Below are 24984 nucleotides of genomic sequence, written 5' to 3' on the forward strand. Positions count from 1 at the left end.
GCAGCCGTTTACTTATCCCGTGTGATTTGTAGTAGAATATAGGAAGACTCATTAGTTTTACTGTATAACCCAATAAAAGATGTACAATGCTACCTTAAAAATTCACATAACATCTTATTTGATCTTTTTCTAAGTTAATTGTAACAAAAAATATGAAAAAAAATAATAAAGGTGTAATGAATGGATAAATCTTATTCATATAAAAATCCGTTAAAATTTTAACAAAAAGAGGCAGATTATAAGAATGAAAATCGATACAGCTGACTCTTTTTTATAGAAATAACAATTATAGTAATAAAAAGAAAAAAAGTCAATGGTTTGTGGAAACTTATTATTGGCTAACCGCACAGACACTCCTGCGTCTCGCTTCGCTAACTATTTAGCAATACTTTTACCAGTAAATTACGAGCGATCGTATTCGCTAGAATTTTGTAATTTCTAACTGTAGAATTTAAAGTTAAGCGTTCTATAATATATTTGAATAAATAATCCTGATTCTAAGATACAGCGATCTTTTATATTATTATTAATTTTTGTTGTTTTTGTCCATGAAGGTGATGATATTAATTTGAAATTATAAACTTTTGTCACGAAAAACTGAACAAAACTGTATAATGAAACCTTTATAATAACTTCAAAACATTTTCGATCGTCTTTGTGGCCATCCTCAGTAACTTATGTTCTTTTTCTCACTGTGGTGTCATTTGAGATGTTCCTGCTGATTTTTTCTTTTTTTATAATTATGCGCACAAAAAGTGTTAATTGAATTGCGTTTTTGAACGTTTATGTATTTCATAATGTTCAAGTGTGTTAAGATGTGATCCTTTTTTTTTTTAAAAAAAGTAAAAGTATCTAAATAAACAAGCATGATTTGTATTCAAAACCACTTTTTTAAATAAATGTTGTATACGTTTCTACCTAATTAAAAAAAATATTGCCGAAAGTACCACCGGACGACGTGAGAATACACCGTCGGCTCAAAATATTTTAAAGTAAGCTTTTTTTTTTAAAAAAGATTTATTATAAAATTTAGTTCAGCTTGTTAATGCAAAAGTTTATAGTTTTAAATTATTTATTTACAAAAAAAAGTTTTAGCTCGTGTCCCCTTCTCCCAGGGACTTGCTGCTGATACGCTGAAAATCGCTTTACTTTGAGAATCACTGGTATATTATATACTTTAATAATTTAATGTCACTGAAACTATATATATATATTTTAGTTAATTTTATATTTAGGTGTTGTAAACGGCTCAAATTTTAATCAGAAGGCTTGTTTTGATTCCATTACTGCTGCTGTAGTAGCAAGGAAAGGTGGAAATGAAGACCAAAGGGTGCAGCACTAGTCAAAACGACGGTTTACAAACCAGAGAAAAAGAAATAACTAACGATGAAGGTAAGTATTAATCATAACTAGCGTTTTAGGTTTATAGTAAACCGTATTTTCGTATATATCGTATCTTATAACTTAGTTATATAAAGTCTATTTAAATTTCACAGTTTGTTAGAAAATATTTTAAAGCAACTTATCAAAGTACAATAGCATTAAATTGCTAAGTTCTTTCTAAACATTTAAATGAAAATAAACTTACCTACAAGTACTATAATTGTTTAAAAATATGAAATTTTTCAAGTTTTGTGTCATTCGAAAATCTTTTACTAAAAAACTACTCGGCAACCTTTTGATACAAATACTCAGACAGTGAGAGAGGAACTGAGAGAGAAAGTCGTTATCATCATTAAAAGACAAACTTAACTACTTATAAATTTCCAATTCGTTTTAGAAATAAGAAAAAATTCGATGGGCGTACTACACATAATAAATCAATTAAACCTAGTTGAAATATTGCCTTACTTGAATATTGTCTTTTTTTTAAATAATGAGATCATCTATTATTTAAAACGCAAAGAGTATACCTGAATTACCTGTGTAATCTGGGATCTGAATGTTGCGTGTGAGAGAACAGGATTTAAATAAGCGAAAATAAAACTTATCCTCTGCGATTTTTTTTAGATTTAAAAAATGTAAGATACGAGGAAACCAGATATATATGTGTGTATATATATATAAACCGGAATCCTATGTTTTTTTAACATAAACTAAATATTTATGAAATACTTTAGCTTATTTAAACCAATTTTCAATTATTTTTTTCAAAATAATATATTTTATATTATGTAACTTGAACTTTCTTTCGCTTGAATGAATCTTGTTAGTTCAACATATACGCAATGCACCTTTTCATGAGAAAACTGTATAATGTTAAACAATCAGACCGGTTATACCGTTAAATATTCTTAAATAGTTGATAAGTGTATAACAAAATACTTTAGAAAAAAAAGGTTAATAATAAAAATATTTAACATGTATTTTATTGTGGTCAAGGTACGATGCAATTCTACGGTCGAGTACTGTCGTTGATATTATAATTATCGTATTTTATATGTTTCATAAATGAACTTTCATAGCGATCTATTTTATTTATATTTTCTTTTAATTATAAATTACAAGTTACTAGTAAAAGAATAGTAAACTTAATGACTAAGGACTTAACAGTGTTCGGTTATAACTGATTTAAATGTTCTTTATTTCTTTTTAAATATTGTATTAGAACTTGATCGGTTATAATGAAGTAATTGTGAAGACGATTGCACCGCTGTATTTTCGAAATGGAAATCTCAGAGATTTATTACTTAAACGCCGGGGAGTTAAGCGAATATTCCAAAAATTGCAACCGATGAAAAAGAATTCAGAAACTATAAAATGAAATTTTTTACGCGGTAAAACATGGTATTCCCAATTAATTATTATAAAAATTATAATTTATAGTGCAATAGCTGTAGAACAGAAATTGTTGCACCGAAACTATTGTATACTCGACCGCTTAAGCAAATAAATAATTATAGAAATAATCTCAGTACGTGAGGTATAATTATTTAGATGATATTAATTAGGATTATTATTTCACTTGATATTCATATCAGAATCGTTTATATCAATATTTAATCGACACAAAAAATTTTTCACATAATTCATCATCACAATTTCGCAACGATCGATCTGTAATCAGAAAAAATTTAAATAATGAGATCTTCGATTTCATGTACCGATTCTTGGAAAACGTAAAGAGTGTACCTGAATTACCTGTATAATCTGGGATCTGAATGCTGCATGTGAGAGAACAGGATTTAAATAAACGAAAATAAAACATAACCTCAGAGATTTTTTTTTTAGATTTAACAAATTTAAGATAGGAGAAAAAATATTTGCCGGGGCTATTCAGCGAAAGCTGTAGCGTTTAAGTTATTATTATTTTTTTTTTAATTACTCAGTTAATTAAAAAAAAGTTGGCAGAGTCGTACTGTAGAGTTTCCAGTGTGAGGGTCATAAAAAGCAGAGTTGAAGGAGAGTTTGTTGCATTGTGCAGGTAGGGAGAAATAAAAAGAAAGGAAAAATTAAATAATATATTCTAATTGTGTATATGTGTGTGTGTGTGTGTGTGTGTGTGTGTGTGTGTGTGTGTGTGTGTGTGTGTGTGTGTACGCGCATGCGCATCAAGGCTAATCTTCTGAAAATTCTGTTTAGTTGAATATTAACATCAATTTTATCGACTTTTTGTGTATATCGTAAGTTTTGTAACTTTCCAACCAACCCGAGTTGTTTGCAATTGATAAATTAGTTAAATAAGTTAAATTAGTCTTAGGAATTTGCAAAGATTATCAGTCCAAGTCTTAAAAGTGTAGCCTACAGTGAAGTAAATTAATATCAGTGGTTCACCAGAAGTTTTCTTCACCATAATTCGACACTTTCGGTCGGTTCACGCACCACAAAGACAATTTTCTCTCTTTGTCTTCCGAATGAGAGCGACAGAACCCTCCTTTCTTCATAAATAGGATAATTCATAGCCATGTCTAAATGACTGGTCTGCAGATTATGATTTAATCTATTAGAGACTAATACATAGCAGATCGGCAGGTTTATTCGGCAAATCTAAGGCGGGCATCGATATTCCATTCTAACACAATAGTAAATTAACGACCATCTGAGTTACATTCTCACCATTAAACCTAGTATTTCCCTAATTTCGAGATTATTACATTTACTGTGTTGTTCCAGTTTATCAGTACCAATTATCTGAAAAAATTAACGATTTTTAGCATTAATATTTTCTTTTTTTAGAAAATGAACCTCTTCCGGCTATTTTTATTATCAAATTTTTTATAAAGGAATTTAGGTAGCTTAAACATAGCAATATTCGAGCGACTTACCCCATTCAGTCTCACGTTGGTTTTTTTTGGGCCTCTTAGATAACAAAACAGAATTCTCCAGTTCTTTCAACAACTTTTGTAATTAACCTACCATAAGTTCGGATCCATCTTACAATCAAGGCCAATAATGTACTTATTTAACGGGAGTTTGTCTTCCGAAAAAATATAATATCTAAGAGACGTGCCCAAACACACGAAAACCCAACCTTTATTAAGCTCAGTAAAACGGAAGTGAATGCGTGATACTCATTTTTTTACAGATTCCGATCATCAAAATATTTTGTACAATTAGGAGTTCCTATCTTCGTCCGATCTAAATCCTCCTTATCCATTTTAATTATAAATGATATTAGTTTTATAATGAATTCACATCGCTATTTTGTGTAGATTATTTTTCTTTAAATAAATACTTAAAAGTTACGAATCTTATTGTAGCCGTTCAAGATGATACAGTGAGATCATTTTATCATGAACATCATGATACTATACGCTATAATTCCATTATGGATTAATACAGAGATACTCGCATTTTTTTATTCATGGAATGTAGTTATGCATAACCGGTAATGTCTTACAGCAAGTGTTGGAAATGTCCACCATTTTCCTGAAGGCATATCTGAACCCTTCATACCACATTTTTTTTTGATACCCATTGTAGGACATCGGAACTAATGGATTCATCTCAAAAAATATGGTACAAAAGGTTTGGACATGCCTTCAGGAAAATGATGGACATTTCCAAGGCCTGCTGTAAGACATTACCAGTTGTGCATAACTGTATTTCATGAATCAAATCAAATGTGAGTGTCTCTGAATTACAGTCCACAATGGAATTATAATGTATAGTATCATATTGTGCACAATAAAATGATTGCACTTTATTAATAATAATAATCTTCTTGAGAGAATTGTTATTAATGGATGTTTTTACATGTTTCTAATAGTAACACGAGTGTGTTGTGCTATAGAAATAAGTTATTGAAAAGTATAAATATGTTCATGACATTCCTTTGTTTGGGTGAATCATATTTCATATTTTGGAGTTATATTTGACTTCCAATTGTTTAATCACCACAAAACAAAATGGTCAGCAGAGTAGGTTGTACCCTTCAACTTATATTATATATATTGTAGATGGTATAAAAATACAATCTTATTAGGCTACACTATTGCTCCTTGGTTACGCTCAGGTTTAAATATGCATCAATTATTTGGACTTTATATTCTTAATTTTATAAAAATTACATTGAAATGTTTAAAAAAAAACTCTTCAATAACTGTATTATGAAAAGTTTAATTTTTATTAATTTCAGATTAGCTAAATCGATTTACTTATTTTAGTTACGTTGAACCAAGATGAAGTGCCTATACTATGTTCCCTAGTCTATCTTAGACATGTGACATATGGAGATGGACAATGAAAACACTAATAAAGATTCAATTTAATATAATAATAGCTAGTCCTAGACCACTTCTCTTCTTTATGACAGAACTTCTAGGACCAACTATTCAGATAATTCCCCTGTGAATTATTTGTATGTACAATTTTACATGTACTTATACTGATGTCAGCTTATTTTTTAAACTCGAAAAAGCTTTAGTAATTTGATAATGGCTGTACTTTAACATGTTTATTGATTGGTGTAAATAATGTTTTGTGTTCCTTTAATTTCTTTAAGTAAGTTTTGTAATCATTTTACATGATTCGGAAACAACTAAATAATAAATTTATTTATTGCTATTTACAATAACTGGGCTGTATTATAAGCTGTTATGTGTTATATAAATAGGTCTTGAATTGTTCGTGTGACAGAATAATGTTAGTGTATTACCTTTTTGGTTAATTTAACCAATTTTTTTTTTATTTGAGTCTTGTTCAATCTGCATTTTTTTTATTAATGATGTATTTATGGAAAAGAAAAAAATTTTTACCTGCAAATAATAAAATTTGAAATGAAAGTTCATTTGTATCTGTGGATGTGTTTACAGTATAAAATATTAAAATTAAACTGTTACAGGTTTAATGTTTATTGAATTATATATTATCTATAAATAATTATTGAATTTCTAGCGGAGGATATTTTTGATGTGAAAGAAATTTATACTGTTTTACATGAAATTTATGTTAACTAAGAATGTTAATTAATATTAGAATATTGTTATTTAAGTAAACAAAAGTATAGATTCAATGCAATGATATTATGTAACTTGATAATTATTATTTAAAGTCATAATCATACTTTATATGTATGGGTATTTATGAGATAAAATAATTAATATTACAGGTCCTAGTAATTTACGGGCAATATCTTTAAAATATTATTATAAATCTCTTCATTACAAATTATAACATTATATTTACATATATAATTCAATAATTAAACAATACAATATTATACATATAATTACACAAATTACACAGACATACGTGCCCGCGCGCGCATTTGCGCACACACATTTGGTAGGATGCAACCTGTAATGAACATAGATGTAGCTATGGTATGACTCATTATTATCTGTTAAAAAAATGTATAACCTTTATTTTTACATTATATAAATGTGGCAGATATTTATACCTTAAAAATCGCATTTCAATCCAATTGTTATACTAAAATTGTATAAGCCATTGTTTTAATGTGCATCACTTGGGTTGTCCCTACACAAATTGGCAATGCTAGCTGTTTCATGCAGGAAGGAGAAACTTGGAGGATTAACTGAACCAAATGTATCTCACTGCTAACTGATCCTTTACATTGTCCCTGGCCACCATTCTGTAAAGGCTTCTAATTTACAACACATCCAGGCCCGGCAAATCACAGATGTAACAAATTACAGATTCATTCATTGCATGAACAAGGGATACAACTGCCTGAAGGCCCAGAAACAAGAAAGCTGTACTAGATATCTGGAATATCATAAGGATCAGTCAGTCAACTTAACTAATTATACAAAATACAGAGTCAATTGCTATTATTACAATATTTTTGCAAGTAGTTAGATCATTCTTTTATAACACAATGTGCGACAGCAGTAAGCTGCTTCAAACTAGTAAAAAAATTCTGTATCTTAAGATTAAAATCAAATTTATGGGACTTGACCATACTGAATTTTATTTTTTTGCCAGAAATTTAATTTCATTTAATTCCAGTATTTTTAACATTTATTCAGGTCTTTTAGAGTATATATTTATTAAATTGACAGTTCTTGAAAAATAATAATAATAATGTGAAAAGGCTTGTAAAAGGCCAACACAGTTAATTGTATGCATACTATGACTGGTCCTAAAATAAAGACGTTTCTTCTTTTCAAGGCTGGGAGTTAAATGCTTGGAAACATTCATCTTAATACATTGAAGTTTATTATGAACTACATAAGTAACTGTGACCATTTATTTTTAATTTAAAAACATTAATTTTCTGAGAAGACAAATTATTGTAATTTGATTATACCAGTGAAGTTATTATATTATTATTAATTATAAAATAACTGGTAAAGTGTTATATTATTGGTAAGCACATATACTGTGCAAAGTAACATTTAATATTGCGTTCTACAGGTATCTTTAACAGAAATAATGCCGTCATGTATAGACTCTTGCCTTTGAATCCATGTTTTTGCCAACTACCATATTAATCAAGATATGCTACAATACTTCGTAAAATTAAAAGCCTAGGGAAACTTTAAAATTTTGTTGAGTTCACTTCATGAAAGCAGTAAAATATTCATGACCAATAAAATTTTAAATAAATTAAAATTTTGTTTTCATTTTTGATTAATCAAAATTTTACTTTCTGTTCTCAATAAACCAGAAATTAATTCATGAGTGGAAATAATTTTCAGATGTTTATCAAACTTTCAGATTTTCTACGCTATACCAATTCTTAATTTTAAAGAAATTAAAATTAAAAATTCTTTACCAATTTTAATACTTTTAAAGTCTTTTCTCAAAACTTCATCCTATCATTCCTTACACTGGAGCTTTTGATTGCTACACATTTCCAGATTCTGCATAAAACATGAAAGAAAAATAGATAAGCAAAGATTCTCTTATAGACATATTCTACATAGTTGTGAAAAATGTCCTCCAAAAAAAAGTTACAGATTCTCAAAACATAATTAGCCTATAACTTGCCTCATTTCTTCAATTTAAAAAGTTTAAACCCCGTTTTGATGTCACTAGAACTCATAAATTTCAAGAATGCAAGAACAAAATTGATTTAATACTACCATGGAAATAAACTTCTAAATTTTTTGGTTAATATTTCTTCTTTTAATTCTTTACAGATAAATCATTTTTTCAGCAACCCAATAAATTTATGTTCAATTTAATATTTATAAACTACCAGAAAAATAATAATTAATCTTTAAAAATGTTATTATTCAAATTAAGATGTTAATGAAATTTTAATGAAGAATATTCATTTATTTTGTTAAAATATTTTCTTAACCTTAGTAAAGTTAATACCAGTGTAATCTTTATTCCCTCTATCAGAATAATGCCAAACCCCCTACTGTTTAGAGGTAGTATTAGTAATCCATTATTTCTCTACAAAAAGAGTGCATCAATTTGTTAATTTACACTATTTTTGTAAGATTATATTGTGCCTGTTACATATGTAAAGCGCTTAAGAACAACAGGCACCAATGTACTGATGTGTAAATCATATTGTGTATTTGGCTCATTGAAGAAGGCAACAGGAACCACTTTCAATTTCACTTTCCCTATTATGCCTGGTACCAGGTGCTGGTTATTCTTGAGAATAGCGACATCATTTTTGAGCTTATGTTTCATGTTAGGCCATCAGCAAACATTCATTGCCTATTAGACAGAAAATTGTATAAAAATTGTTTTTTTTTAATAAATTTTACTAAATAGAATATCTTATATTAACCCATTTTTAATAATAATATTCGCTGAAATAAAGTTATTGACAGTGATATTTTAGTAATTTTTAAAAATTTTTTGCTTTAATTGTCATAATCATTATTTTCTTGCTGCAGACATGTACCTTATAATAAAACAGAACATGTTTATTGCTACCATTTTATATCTATTAATTAATAAAAGCTGATAATTAATAACTATTTACACTGGTAGTTAATATAATAAGAAATACATACATACACATAATACAGCACATTTTTATTATTCTGAAATTTTACCCAGATATTCCTGGTTAAAGCACGTAGTATGGACAAATGCCAGGGCACTATGTGAGGTTTATACTTGTATTAAGAAAGTGTTCTAAAATTGAAGCTTTATAATAAATATTAAAGTCATATAATTGTTTTATAGAAACAATTACACAGCTATATATGGCAGCTACAATAAAATTTTAATTTTAAAAATAAAACAGAAAAATCATTACTTTTATCAAGAAATGTTCAAAATGAAATATATCTCATGATATACAAGAAAACAAGATCTTAAATCTTATTTAAATAAAACACACCAAACAGTTATCAAAATAAAACAAGCTCTCATATGATGTTCAGCAATGTAAGGATCCTGCCTGGGTCCTTGGTAGGACAGTAAACTGTACCAGCACTCAAACTGATGGTTCCATAAAATCTGAAACATCTTAGGGTTAGTGTTATGAAAATTAAAGGATGTGAAGTACGGATGAAATGGCTACAGCGGAAATCACATTTATCAAACCAGCTCTCACAAATCACTGATTTTACTTATTAATTTTTAAATGTTTTCACGATTCCCATAGATCACCAGAATTAGAAAAAAATTATTACTTTGCACTAAAGACTAATGATTATTGAATAATACTTAAAAAGAGAAACTAAACACAATAGTAGTGGGATAAAATAATTACATTTAATAAATATATTGCAAAATTTATTAAGTATGACTCATCACAGCCATCTGAGGTGAATACAAACAAATTTCTTTACAAATACATAATTATATAGTAAATAGCTAAAATAAAAAATTAAATTGAATACACCATAAAGCAAGCTAAACAAAATTATGACAGATGATAATAATTACAATTCAAATTAAATTAATGATTGGTAAAATCAAGTCTTTTGCAATAAGAACAATTCGGCAGAACTGATCACAAATCAGATTTATAATAATATCAATTGATGTATTATTTTGTATATTTGGCATTGTATAAAACTAAATAAATCGCTAAAAGCAAAATAAATGAGAGACAAGAAACTATGTGCACACACACACACACACACACACAAATACATGGTGTCAACATTCACTATTATTTTGCTGGAATATATTAGTAATTGTTTTTTTTTTTTTTGTAACTACATAGTTGTTTCTCTTTCTGATAAGCAGGAAAAGTGGTTAATATACAAATGAATTCTCTTATAGAAATTCTCTTCTTTAAAAAGCTATCTTCATAAAGAAAGAGCATTCTATGAAGACGCATAAACGAACTGTATGATAATTTTTATACAAATTATCCTTATAGTTCTTTTTCAGATGGAGTAACAGGAGGGGGAAATCACATTAACAAATCTGAAGCTCCTTATGGGAGAGGGTGATTCATATTGCATGTTGCCAGTAGAGAGAGTAGAGCTAAATTACTTTTGATATTTCAACAGGTACTTCACCACACCTGTTTGTTGAAACTTAATTTTTAAATCACACATCCAGAATGGATTTTATGAAAATTTTAAGGGACAGCATAATTTTGTTTGAAAAGAATTTATGTTATAAACTACAGAAAAAAATACTTTGCAGTCAATTGTTACTGAATTAATTTGATTATTTTGTTTGAATTAAAAAAAAAACTTTAAATGTATGAACCAAAGATTTTAGAAAATGTCTGAAATAAAATCTAGTAAAGCTTTTTTTGTGTAATTTATTTTTTAATAGTGTTTTATTATTTATTTAACTTGTTTATAAAAATTTTAAAACATAACTAACTACCAACAAGAGTGCTTCAATTCTTTATATTCAGATAGAAAAAAAATTAACAATTAAAACTACTTTTAAATTAATTAATGTCATATCAAAACTCACCATTAAAATTTATATAGAAGATAATAAAATTTGCAATTTCTTTAATAAAAAGTTTACAAATGCACCAAACATTGAAATACAAAGTTCAATGATCTAGTTCACCTCCTACTGTAATGATTAAAATCTAGATAAAATTGTGTTATTTGTTGTGTGAATGGTTCAGTTCAAATTAATTTTTAGTCTTAAGACAGAACATAATTTTTTCTTTAATAAAAAATATAGCAGTTTATACTAAGCTATATGTGCTTACCACTAAGAAGAAAAAACTGAATTACTATATATCACCAAAAATTAACTTTAACATAGAGCAACAACTATACACATCCAACATTTAAGCCTACTCAAGTTACTTTCTCCTGTATATATATATACTCACACTTGCATGCATGTGTTTGTTGTGTGTGTGTGTATGTATTATGAATAAAAGAAATAAGACTACAAGTTAAATAAAATTGCCAAACCATTAAAATTAGAATCTGAGTGATACATATGCACAGAAGAAAAATATTCAATTATGCGATAAAATAGTTGATTTATCTTTTGTTATACAGTAAGTTTGAAAAATCACTGTGCAGTATGCTTTAGAATTATCTGGTGCATTCTCTTCTTTTGGCATTAGGTTGGTTGCCCTGTGGGTTTACTGGGAATTGCTCAGTAATAAACCAAGACATCAGTTGTTGAGTTGTGATTGAACACGTTTTGTTATGTTTTGTGTTGTTTAGTTTACTGGAATCAATAGCCATGAGAAATGTAATGGTTCTTTTGGTAAAGAAATGCATTTGAACACATCTTTTGTGAAGTGACATGTATACCGATTTAGTGAAGCACAAGTTTTGTGAAATATTTCCAAACACTCCTGTCCCTCATCGTAATGCACTTTGAACTCTTATAGAAAAACAGGCTCTGTTGAAGATGCTGATTGAAGCAGAAGACCACCTAAACTAAATGATCAGAAGCTACTTGATATTTCGGATATTATGGCCGAAAGTCCATCAAAGTCTATGCATAAGTTAGCACAGCAGGAAGATACTGCTGTAAGATATTGCAACTGCACATAAAGCTGTAAGAAAAGACCTGAAACTTTTCCCCTACAAAGTAATGTGAGTTCAAGAATTGAAACCTACAACCTACAGATCTTACCAAAAGATTAAATCAACTTCAGTGCAGTAGTATAAATGATTTTACACATTTTAAAATACTTCTTACAACATTTATCAGTTTTTAAAAATCCAAATTCTATTTATTTTGCATTACTTTTGAAATGCTGTTAGGAAAGCTTTAGGAGCTGTTAGGACATTGACTGCTAAACTGTTTTGAGGCACAGTAGCCATTTGTAGCACAGACATTTGGTCTTATGCTTTAGGGCGACTGAAAGGGGTGGTGGCGGGAGAAATGCCGAACAAACCAATTACTTTTGAAAAAAAATTGACTAGAATTTCTAATTTCAGATGTTTAAATAAAAGAACTGTTTTATTCTAGTTATGATCTCATGTTTTACATGCCTCAAAGAAGTCCTTTTATCTGTAACAAATGAATGAATATTCATAATCAAATTTTTCAGTCCATATGAATCTCAAATGATCTCATATCAATCTCTAAATAATTGCAGGTATAGTGTTGATTTTCATTTCTGAGCTACAAGGACAACTATGTAAAAAGTATTTTAAATACAAATAAAATAACCACTTATATTGAAATATGAAATATTTACTTTGCATAAAATTACTAAATTTTAATAGTGTCGAAATTAAGTTCTTGAATTATTATAAGAAATTAACAAATACTTGTTTTATATTGTAATTAAAAAAGCATTAAATATTTAAAATTACATATTATTATAAAAATTACTTTAATATTTAAAATTACATTAATTATTTAAGGTTTAGCAGAAAATATATTTATGTGTAAAGTAACATGCTGAGTAAATCTAACAAAGTATAACTCATAATTTTACATATTTTAACATGAAAATGAAAAGAATGAAATGAAGTAGTTTTATTGTAATATAAACTTCAATGAAAAGTTTAGCCTTACAAATATATAACTGTATACAAATTAACATTTGAATACAGATTTTTATAGAACTGGCAATGTATGAAAAACTGAAATGAAATATTTCAAAGGGTAAATATTTTTTTCTGGAAATAGATTTAACTTAGGAATCATCAGGGAAGTATAATTAAAGTATTAAAATATGATCATTGTATACTTGAAACAGGTAATCATTGTTTTTGATACATATTAAGTAATCATTTTAAGAAATAGTCCTAGTCTGACAAACAATTAACATATTCTTTATTGCGGTCAGGTTCTAAAGATATACAATTTTTAAATAAACAACAATGAATTTTTATTGTTTGGTTATAATCGTTTCTCAGACGATTTTTATTAATATTCTTACATTCAAGACCTTATAGCTTATTTTTCATTAATATTCTACTTAATTCAGGATAAATATTCATACATTCTATAAATTTTACAGCTGCAGCAGTATTGACTTTTACCCACAGCACTACTCAAAGCGAACGGTATATGTTAGCAGAAAGCCTTCCAAAAGATAATGAAAAACAATATGAAAAAACCCAATATCCTCTTCGTGATGTACAAAGCTCAAAAAAAGTCAGTTATGGTCAGTGTATGTATCTATGTATACAAATATATTTTTTACTCATCTTTTTTTATATAAAAAAACATGTACTGTGTGCACATAAAAAGAAAGTTGTTTTTTATTATAATTTAACTAATTACGCCATTATAAGTGGACGAGTCCAGGGAAATACAATGATAGAATCAAATAATAAGCTGAGAGAAAAGTTACAAGGTTCTACTACACCTGCAAAGGCAAAGGGAATAATAAAAGTAAGAATAAATGTCCTTTCTAGAGATGTGAATATTCCTTCGGGAATATTCACAGGAAGGAATTTATTTATTTGGAATATTCCCAGAAATATTAGGAATTTTTTTAGGTAAGTTTTTTGGAAGTTGGTCAGCTGCAACCACCTGAAAAAGAACCTGATCAATTGCATCCCTTACAGGAAATTTTACCTGGTCACCTTTCATAACTTCCATGATCGATGCACTACACACAATTTGACAACTCTTATTAACGATTAACTAAATGAGGAATAAATCCCGCAAAATATATAAATACAAGAAGCAGGTGGGGTGGGGTATCGAACCGTTCTTATTATTAGCAGTAACGCGAACGCAATTAACAGGTTTGAAAAAAGGATTTCAGGTATCGGCGGACAGAATTGACCAAGCCTGATTTTTTTTAGTCTAGACACGCATTGATGTCCAGTTCAATAAATTTACTTAGCCACGTACAAGTAAGTATGTCTTTCATTTATGAATTCAGGTTCTACAACCCGCACATAAAAAATACGCCCTGACTATCTAGACAAATGAACGAAAAATAATTGACAAAGAAGAGTGAAAATGGATTTACATTAAAAATAGGGTAGGATTATTGTTTTGAGCCATTCATGCAACAATAGTAACTGATCGACGTACCATCCTGTTAAGTATTCATGTCAGTAAGTATTATTTTCCGAAGCCTGCACCTGTCAGTGTCAACCCCAACCCCTTGTATTATGTACTAGTTAAACGCACTGGTAATGAATGCGATAACCGTGTATCCACACGTTCAGTCATTCATTCATTATTTTATTTTATACATTTTCGTCAATAAATTGAGCTGTCCCCAAAAAGAAACAGCATCTGCAAGATCACAACGATCACCACTTCCAGTATCCCATATTTTCGTTAATTAAAGTCAATGTTGAACTCAGTCTAGCATGTACTATCCTAGATCAGGTCAACCAACCCGCAGTCGACTAGTTACAGTGTACACTCGATCTAATTCAAAATCTCTAATTACACTCGATCTAATTACAGTGGAATGCCCCATTGGATCGTATTGTATTTTATTTTAAATATTTAATGCCCTGAGGTAGATAATCCCCAAGTCCGGAACACAACATCTACGTTCCGCGACCAGGGCGGCAACAGCTGTACTCACGTACATTACATATAGCTGGCTAACGGGGTCCCGAGTGTTGTTCTCGGATACTTTCATTTTCGGCCGATTTTCATCTGCAGGCCGAATCAGAGGACTGGATTTCGCGGCCACCTGCAGGTACGAAACTTTTAACGATTATGGACATCGATTGATACCACCTTTAGAGCTGGCGATGTGGCGGCCACGGTCGAAGTTATTTGCAGGTATAACGGAAGCCTTTCGTTGTCCACATGCCCCCCGCGATGGCAAGCATGTAGTTAAGGTCCCCATGTTTTTCGCGGCATGGGAGCCGGGAGCCCTGAAAACCTCGGTGTGTAGGGGCCTGGAGTCAGTGCAGAGACTGCGCATCTGCTCTCTGCCAAGACATATGTCGGTTCCACCGGAGTACCGGAACGGACCTCCGGGGTGGTAGCCCTGGAGTGGGGGTGTACCCCGGCGACTAGCCTTACTACAGAAGGGATCGTTCTTCAATGCAAGTTGAACAACCAAACGTGGCAGAGGGTTCACGGAAACACCCTCGTCTAGAACCGGCCGTTTCGCCTTAGGCGAAACGCCGAAAGAGTGCAGAATCACGAAGAATAGAAGTTGAGGCTAGAAAAAGCTTGCAGAAAGCTTTTTTCAAGAGCAACATTCCAAAACCGAAATATTTACTTCACTAAGGAAGAAGGTAATTTCTCGAAGGTGAGTCCTTTCCTCATCGCTCGAGAAATAAATAAATGTGCTGGAGGCCCTGTTAAGGAAATTAGAAAAACTTTCACGGGACTTCATGTAGAGACTGTAAATGATATACAGTCTCAGAAGATCCTAGGGCTGAAAAAATAGGAGATTTGGCTGTTCGTATTGATCCCCATGGCACACTCAACACCTCAAGAGGTGTTGTGGTCTGTCGGGATCTTTTAAATTGTTCGGAGCAAGAGATTGTAGAGGAACTGGCAGCACAAGGAGTAATAGAGTGTCGCCGATTGAACATGAGAAGGAATGGCGAAGTCTTTCCCTCAGCATCTCATGTTCTCACATTTAACCGGCCTACTTTGCCGGAAAAAGTAAGAGCGGGAATACATCGGTTGGACGTGCGGGCATTTGTCCCACAGCCAATGAGATGCTTCAAATGCCAACGTTTTGGCCACACCGCTCTCAGATGTGAGAGACCACAAATATGCGTGTGCGGCGATTAGTTGCATGACGGAGAGCCATGCAAAGAACCTCCTACGTGCATCAATTGTAAAGGAACGCATTCTTGTAGATCCAGGAACTGTCCTGTCTACAAAGACGAGGTAGCTGTGCAGGAAGTAAAAACCCTGCAAAAGGTCAGCTACTTCGAAACAAAGAAAATTGTTAACGCCCGCAATCCTAGAGCAACAACTTGGCTGCGGCTGCCGTTCCTGTTCCTACTCCAGTTGCTGTCGATGAAAGTCAACTCATCAGTAAACTTGCTCCGAATTTGGCTAACATGATTGAAAGAATTATTGATAATAAAATGAAACCTTTCAATAGTAAAGATTCTATAAAGCCAAAGATAGTAGTACAGCCACCCGAAGATAAATCAGTTAAAATGAAAGTTGCTCCTGTTGAGAAGAAAACGGACGCCAAAGTAGAATCCCAAGTCCGTCTTAGTGAGATACTTATTGATAAGCAGAAAGTAATAGCTACAGAATCTGTTATGGAGGCTCCCAAGCCTCCTGCAACTGAGGTGGCCTCTAAGCCCCAGAGGCCACAAAAAATCACACAGGGGGGGGTGAGTGTCCCCCATTCCACAGGCGGTGACCGGTGCTACCTCCGTGTCGGGGGGCGGCCAGGTTGCCGCCTCTCAATCGGCGCCTGAAACCGGCGCCGATCCATGTCCGTCGTCATCGGCGGCTTCTCTTGTCTCCGATTCGGAGACTGGAAGCTATACGGGCGACGACGTTCTCCGCGAACACGATGCTGTTCGCAATATGGAGTAAAAAAAGAAAAAAAAGGATGGCCGAAAGGAAAACCTAGGCTATAATATAATTTAAAATCAGCGAGTCGATAGTACAATGGAACATCAATTGATTTTTTTCAAACATCCATGAGCTCCAACGCTTGTTACATGATGTAAACCCGATTTGTATATGTCTGCAAGAAACGCATTTCAGCCGAAATGTAAAAATTTTAAATTAAAAGGATATGATAAATTTCGGCGAGATCAACCGTCAAATATTAGTGTTAGAGGTGGAGTAGCCATACTAACATCGACCAGAGCTACCGCCGAAGCTGTTGATCTAAATACAAACCTGCAAGCGGTCGCCATTAGAATGAAGCGTCCGCTTCAGGTCACTGTTTGCAGCATATACTTGCCGAATTTTGATTGGAATAAGGATGACATAGCAAGATTAATTTCTGAGCTCCCCGCACCTGTTTTCCTGGTCGGTGACTTTAATGCTCATAATTCTCTCTGGGGATCGGATCGAGTAGATCCCCGGAATTTGAAAAGTTCCTAATGAATTCTGAACTTATGCTTTTAAACGATGGGTCAGGAACCTTTTTCAATGCCAGAGATGGATCGACGTCCTGTATAGATCTTGCACTGATAAGCGGATCGTTAGCAACGAGGTACAGCTTCCATGTTTTAGACGATTTGCATGGAAGCGATCATTTCCCGGTGCAAATTGTAACTGATGTTACAAGAAAAATATATCCCATCTCTAAAAGATGGTTGTTTGAAAAGGCAGATTGGATGAGCTTCACAGCTAGAACGATACTCCCTGAAACAATTGGAGTTATCGGGGACGATGTCGACGCTATAACAAATGCGATACTTGAGTCGGCATCGAGATTCATTCCCAAAACATCTGGGAAACTTACGAAACGACCCGTTCTATGGTGGAACGAAGAAATAAGTGAAGCTATTAAAAGAAATAAAGAGCGTATAACGCCTTCAAGAAACGTCCTACCCTACAAAATCTTATTGCCTTTAAAAAATACAGGGCGTATGCAAAACGTCTCATGATTGACTCGAAGAAACGATCCTGGCAGCAATACGTGACATCCATCGACAGAACCACTACTGCATCAGATGTTTGGAGGAAAGTGAAGGCGATTTGTGGGCGTAAAAATTTGCGCCCAAAACTAGCCTTCAAGATGAAGATGGAATTAAGGACACTCCAAACGAAATCGCAGAGCTATTGTCCAATCACTTCGAGAAGGCCAGCAAAACGGCCAACTACGAGGAAGGTTTTCGGACCAAAAAAGAAGAACTCGAAGGTCTACTAAATTTTAGAACTGAGTATAATTACTCATATAATGTACCATTTAAAATGGTAGAATTCGTGAAAGCGTTGGAAAAAGCAGGCAACACAGCTGCTGGTCCGGATGAAATCCATTATAATATGATCAGGTAGCTGAATACCACTGCAAAACGCAGATTATTAGAATTGTATAATCAAATATGGCGGGATGGAATGTACCCGCAGCAGTGGAAAAAAGCTCATGTTGTTCCAGTACCAAAGAAAAATAAAAATTTAACAGTTCCCAATAGCTACCGTGCAATCTCCTTGACGTGCGCTATGGGAAAAATATTCGAAAAAATGATTAATAATCGACTCGTTTGGGTTCTGGAAAAAGAATACCTGATATCACCATATCAAGCAGGTTTTCGGCAATACCATTCTACCACTGATCAAATTATCAACTTAGAGAACGTTATATATAACAGCTTTATTACAAGGAAACATTGTGTCGGAGTCTTTTTTGATCTTCAGAAGGCTTTCGATATGACCTGGCGTCATGGTATAATGCTCCAGATACACGAATGGGGCATTCGTGGCAAACTGCCAATCTTGTTGAGCAACTATAAGAATGACCGTACTTTCCAAGTACGTGTCAACAACGAATATTCATCTATAAAAATCTTGGAAAATGGCATATCACAAGGTTCGCCGTTGAGCGGTACCTTGTTTATGATCGCCATTAATAAACTGATATCAGCCATTCCAATAGAAATCAGCAAAAGCGTCTATGTTGATGATTTGGCAATTGTGTATGCCAGCAACAAGACTGCTATAGTGAAATAGAAATTGCAACAAGCGATCAACGCTCTAAATGAAGTTGCGAGGAATAATGGATTCCAATTTTCACCAAAAAAACGTGCTGTGTACACTTCTGTAGGAAAAGAATTCCTCATCAAAGTCCTACGTTGACAATCGGCAATGATCCAGTACAATATAAAGACAACGTGAGATTTTTAGGACTAGTATTGGATAAATCCCTTACATGGGGATTACACATACAGGACTTGAGTGTTAGATGCAAAAAAGCCCTAAACATTATCAAATGTTTATCGAATGTTAATTGGGGCTCAGATAAAGAGATACTGTTGAGACTGTATAAGACATTGGTTCAATCGAAACTAGACTACGGATGTATTGTGCATTCATCCGCTAGGAAGTCGCATTTAAGAAAGTTAGACGTAATTCATAATAGCGGAATTAGATATGCGACAGGAGCTTTCCGCACAAGTCCGGCGACAACTCTAATGTCCGAAGCCGGAATAATGCCACTACATTATAGAAGAGAGATCCTTTTGTTAAGATATGCAGCAAACGTATGGGCTTTTCCTGCACATATAAATAAACTTTTCATGAATCATCCAATGGCTGCAGTATATGAACGTCGTGCTACCTATTCCAGACCAGCCGGAATTAGGTACCACGAATTAAGAAGAAAATACGAAATTTCTATTCCAGATACAATAGCAATTTCCACAATAGAAATACCGCCATGGCTTTTGCCAGCGGTAAATACAAGGTTGGATCTCTCTCAGGGAGAAATAAAAAAGAAGCCAGCAGTGATCATCCAACAGGAATTTTTGGCAACCGTCAGTAGTTACGAAGAACATATTAGAATTTATACTGACGGTTCTAAAACCGAACATGGTGTTGGATGCTACATATATGTAAATGGAGAAGCCCATTGTTGGAAACTGCCAGATATGGCCAGTGTTTATACGGCAGAACTTACTGTCAGGATACAGTATCATCATAACAATCAGGATACTGATATTGGGTATTGGAATATCTTGAAGTAGTTCCTTCACAATCTTTAATTACATTTTAAGCTAAATAATTAAAATAATTACTTAAGAATAAAGAGAAATTTAATATTACAGTCGAGAATCTGGGCCCACATAGCAACAAGTAATATTGTTAGTAAATAATCAATTTAACATCAACTTTGTAATAAAATTAGATAGTATTTCAAGCACAATTGATCTCTTTGATAAATTATACACTTTCTACCTATTACATAAAAAATACTTTACTATTATAATGTAAAAAAGAAGTATTCCAATTTCTTGGGTTAAAAGAAATCAAGGTGAATGTCAGTATGGAAGGAGTATCAGTGTATGATCTTCATAATACATATTCCTTCATTCATTTTGCATTAGATATAATAAAACATGATATGTCTGATCAGATGGACTAAAGTAATTGCATACAATTACCTTATGCATGTTTTATTATTGTAATGTAATTCCATCATACTACTGTATTTCACCATTCTTAATCTCTTTTGCAGTAAGAGCACAATCCAATTGATAATGTAGTATTTTATTTTATATATAAAACAGTGAACAAAAATTAACTCTATATATAGCACTGAAAGAATAAACAATAAACATATCTATCAAGAAAAAGTAATGTTTGTTGTACTTAAATGTAAAAAATACAAATATGTTAAAAACAAAAATCCTATTATTGAATTTAAGAGTTTATCTTCTGTTAATGAACAAAGAAATTTAATTTTTGCAGATATTGAAATAATAATAAGGATTTGTAGGAAGTAAACTAGTGGTGCATTACCTTATTTTAGGTAGGGTAACAATAGTTTGAAATTCTATTGAATACTCTGACTCCTGAATAAATATTAATAAATGTTTGTATGATAAACATGTATTAATGTTTATGAACATTATTATAAATGGTATAATATAGTTTGTGGATTAGATGTACATAAATGAACATTACTGCTTAGTACTGTATAATAATGTGTGGTCAAATTTGAGGATAAATATGCTGCAAAAGGCTCATCTGATTCTCATGAAGTACACATCAAAATTTAGTTTGTTGATGTTCTGTATTTGTTGATCACTTAAAACGTGTTTAGACGCTTAAATTGAGAGAAAACAAATCTATAAAAGAGCAAATTTTTAAAGCTCTGACTTCAAATGTTTTAAATTGATTGATTATATCTTGCAAAATCCATAACCAGATTGTTTCAAATAATGAACTATTATTCAACATAACACCGATCTCAAATAATTTTTTACATTTTTAATAAAGTCCTCTTTTTTCTTCTTTTTAGCCTTAAAGTTATGATAAGTGCTGTAGGCTTTCTTTATTACATTTTTTTTAAATATATTATAACATGATATAGATAGCAGTAAAACAGTCAACAATAACTCTTTCCCACAGTGTCAAAACATAATAACAGTGACAAAGCACGAAAAGTGTGTGCCTAAATTTCTTTAAAAACATACTTACAAAATGATTTACTTTCTAAACACATGGATCTGTATTACCAAAGATCTTGTTGGAGTTATTATTCAAATAGCATTGTTTTTAATTGTACTACCTCTTCAAGGTCAGGGAAATTTACTGCCTGTATCACCAGTTACGAAGGATTTTCACAAGAATTTCAAAAAGATCTTCTGGAATTACATGTCCATGTATTTTGAAAGTGAGTAATTTTAATTTTATTTTTATAATTTATGAACTTGAAGATTAGTAAGTGACAAAATGAAGTTCAGGAACTTTTTTGTGGTCGGCTAATTGCATATCAGTACAGTAAATATATAATTTATTACAATTTTATAAACATTAAGTAAAATAATTTTTAAATATTACATCATTAAAAGCTTTACTACAAAAATCAAGGATTGTGTATCAATATACTACATTATTCAAACAGATAAAACAGACGTAAAAGTAACATTGATAGACAATAAAATATTTTTTTAATGATTCTCTAAGAGTGATACCATCTCTTGAATTGCTTTTTTGCATACATTACAGATATAATTTTTCTATCACCTTCCGCTTTAAATAAATTATGTTTAAAAAAAAATTAAGGGAAAATATAGTTAACAAAATAGCTATACCTTTCAAACCATCATATATGTTCCAGCTATGTTTTTATAATTTATTTTTTCAAGAATGTCTTTCATCACATCGTATGTCTTTTTCAAATTAATATCATAAGCGATTGGTATCAAAGGATATTTGTTACTGCTGTATAGTAGAACCACTTTTAAACTGTAGTTGGACGAATCTATAAAAAGGCCCCAGTCCTCAAGTATATGAACTTGTCCTAACTGTAACATTGGCTTATCAATATTTGTGCAATAAACCAAATTATTTTCATCAATAAAGTACTGAGAAAGTTCTTTTTGTTGGCTTCAAAAGCCTGAAATTATTGTATTTTTTTGAAGTAAATTCCAACCTTGCAGTTTTGATCCTAACAGTTCAGCTTGATTTTTTTATAAATTTAAATCCTTAACCAAGTCATTTAATTCACCTTGTGATATAAGATGTGGTTTATTGGAAGATAATTCAAAATCAAAATCATTGTTGTCTTCTTCAGTACTGCCTGATTCTTCATTGCTGCTTTCAAAACATACATTCACAGGTGGCTCAGGAACTGGAATAATTTCACTGTGAGGACAGGCCTGATTGCAGATTGCAATGAAGGATATTTTACAGTATGTTTAGATTTTTTAGAAATTCCAGACACACTTGTTAAACAAAAATAACAATCGGTTACATGATCCTTTGGTTCACACCAAACCATAGATACACCAAATGATAAAGCCTTCCGTGTACCTTTGAGCCATCCTCTTAAATATACAGGGCAATTAGTCCATACGCTATGAGAAGTCCACATTTATTCTGATCACCAATTTTACATTGAAAATACAAATGATATGATTTATTATTAAAGGTGTAATGTTTTTTCTATTTGGTTTTACACTAAATTCACCACATACATAACAGAAGGCAAAATCATCATCATTTACACAATTTTGAGGTATTATGACACTGCACTGTTAACAAACTTAAGACACTAATAAGACTGAACAAAATTAATTCATTCCTAAATCCAGTGCTTAATACAAACAACACAGCTGTGTTTTCAGCTACATGTTTTGACCTGCACAGACATGATTAATCTTGTCCATGAAGGCTCACTCTTCAGTATTAGATATGATGTCATAATATGTGACTATGTGACTATGATTTAATTCTTTGTCTAGTATTGTTTATTTGTAACTTACAAATTATGTAAACAAAGTTAAACAAAAAAAAAAAAATGAGATAACAAAGTACAATATAGGAGCTTAAAATGTTAATTATACATTGAAAAATGAAGAAACCTTTAATTAAAATTTAAAAAATTTTCAAAAATTGTGGATGATAGAAAGATTCTGAGTTTATATCCATTTTCATCATCAAAAAACAGATTAAAATCATGTATCGCATGTTAGGAAACAAAAATTATATTTATCAGTGTAATCAATGAAATAAACCCAATACTTTACTGGTATTTCAGGTGGAACTAAGAACAATGTTTCTTTTACAACTGAATACTTCCAAAACATTCCTGGCACACCTTTACCTGAAAGTCATAATTTGGATGATATACATGATGTAACAATTCCAATTAGTGACGATAGAGATGGCAATGAAATTGAAGACAAAGAAACAGAAGATTCTACTGGTGGTATATCAACTTACAACTTAGAAGAAGCATCCAAGGTCACAATAGATTAGTTTATTTCACTCTTAAAAATTATCTTAAATTTTACATTTTTTATCCTCCACATGTAATTTTCAATGTGCTAAATCACCAATTAAAGTAAATAATATCTACTACTGGATATAATATACCTATTATAACACTCTTACAATAATTCCATTATTCTTCTTTTTTTTTTATAATCACTTAAAGCTTTATGATTACTTGGTAATGTGTGTGTGTGTGTTGTTTGGACTTTGTGTGTGTATGGAAACAAGTATTTTTAAGCCGTAACCTTTATTAGGTAACCAGATTTCAAGGTATATTTCTGAATGAATGAACACACAATGACTAGAACTTAAAGCCTTAATAAATTAATTTGAGAAGAATATTAGATAAAAAAAAAGGTTGAACTGCAACAAAAAAATGGTATTGTCCTTTAAATTTTTTTGTAAATTTTCTTTCTCCACTCATCACAAAAGTTCATGTTGTAAAGTCAAATCTAGTTAAAGGTATATCACTTAAAGGAATATTTTGCTTATTGTTATAAAAATCATATCACCAAACAACTATCATAAAAATTATATAGAGAAATGCTGTTTTAGAATATTCCACAGAAGAAAATTCTGTTTATGGAACTATTTGTATCAAATTCTTTTTATTTTTTACCTACAGTAAAGAATTAAGGAATTCAGACATTGCTATTTTTATTAATGTTCTCAGTAAAATTGCCTTTGTGTGTGAAAGAAATAGATATAATACAGTAAAGTATAGCAATGGAACTAAATATAAGAGGTAATGTAGGGAATGATGTACAGAGTTACTATTGTGACTGACTAGAAGTATTTATAATTTCAAAACATAAAAATTAACCACTTTTGGTAAATAAGATCATAGGTAAAGTATATCAACAGGTTTAAAAGTTTCACATTTGTGAAGCTAAA

General features: G+C 31.3%; 1 protein-coding gene across 1 annotated transcript in view; it reads left to right on the top strand.

Annotated features, from left to right (window-relative positions):
* Positions 1-1316: 1316 nt before the first annotated feature.
* LOC142322621 (anoctamin-4-like) overlaps positions 1317-24984 on the top strand; it is a 101980-nt gene continuing 78312 nt past the window's right edge. The window contains exons 1-3 of the mRNA XM_075361697.1: positions 1317-1392; positions 13748-13894; positions 23855-24060. Coding sequence (XP_075217812.1) covers positions 1317-1392; positions 13748-13894; positions 23855-24060 — 429 coding nt within the window. The remainder of the gene's footprint in view (positions 1393-13747; positions 13895-23854; positions 24061-24984) is intronic.

This window comes from Lycorma delicatula, chromosome 4 (genome assembly GCF_047948215.1).
Source record: "Lycorma delicatula isolate Av1 chromosome 4, ASM4794821v1, whole genome shotgun sequence".
NCBI classification, from domain to species: Eukaryota; Metazoa; Arthropoda; class Insecta; order Hemiptera; family Fulgoridae; genus Lycorma; species Lycorma delicatula.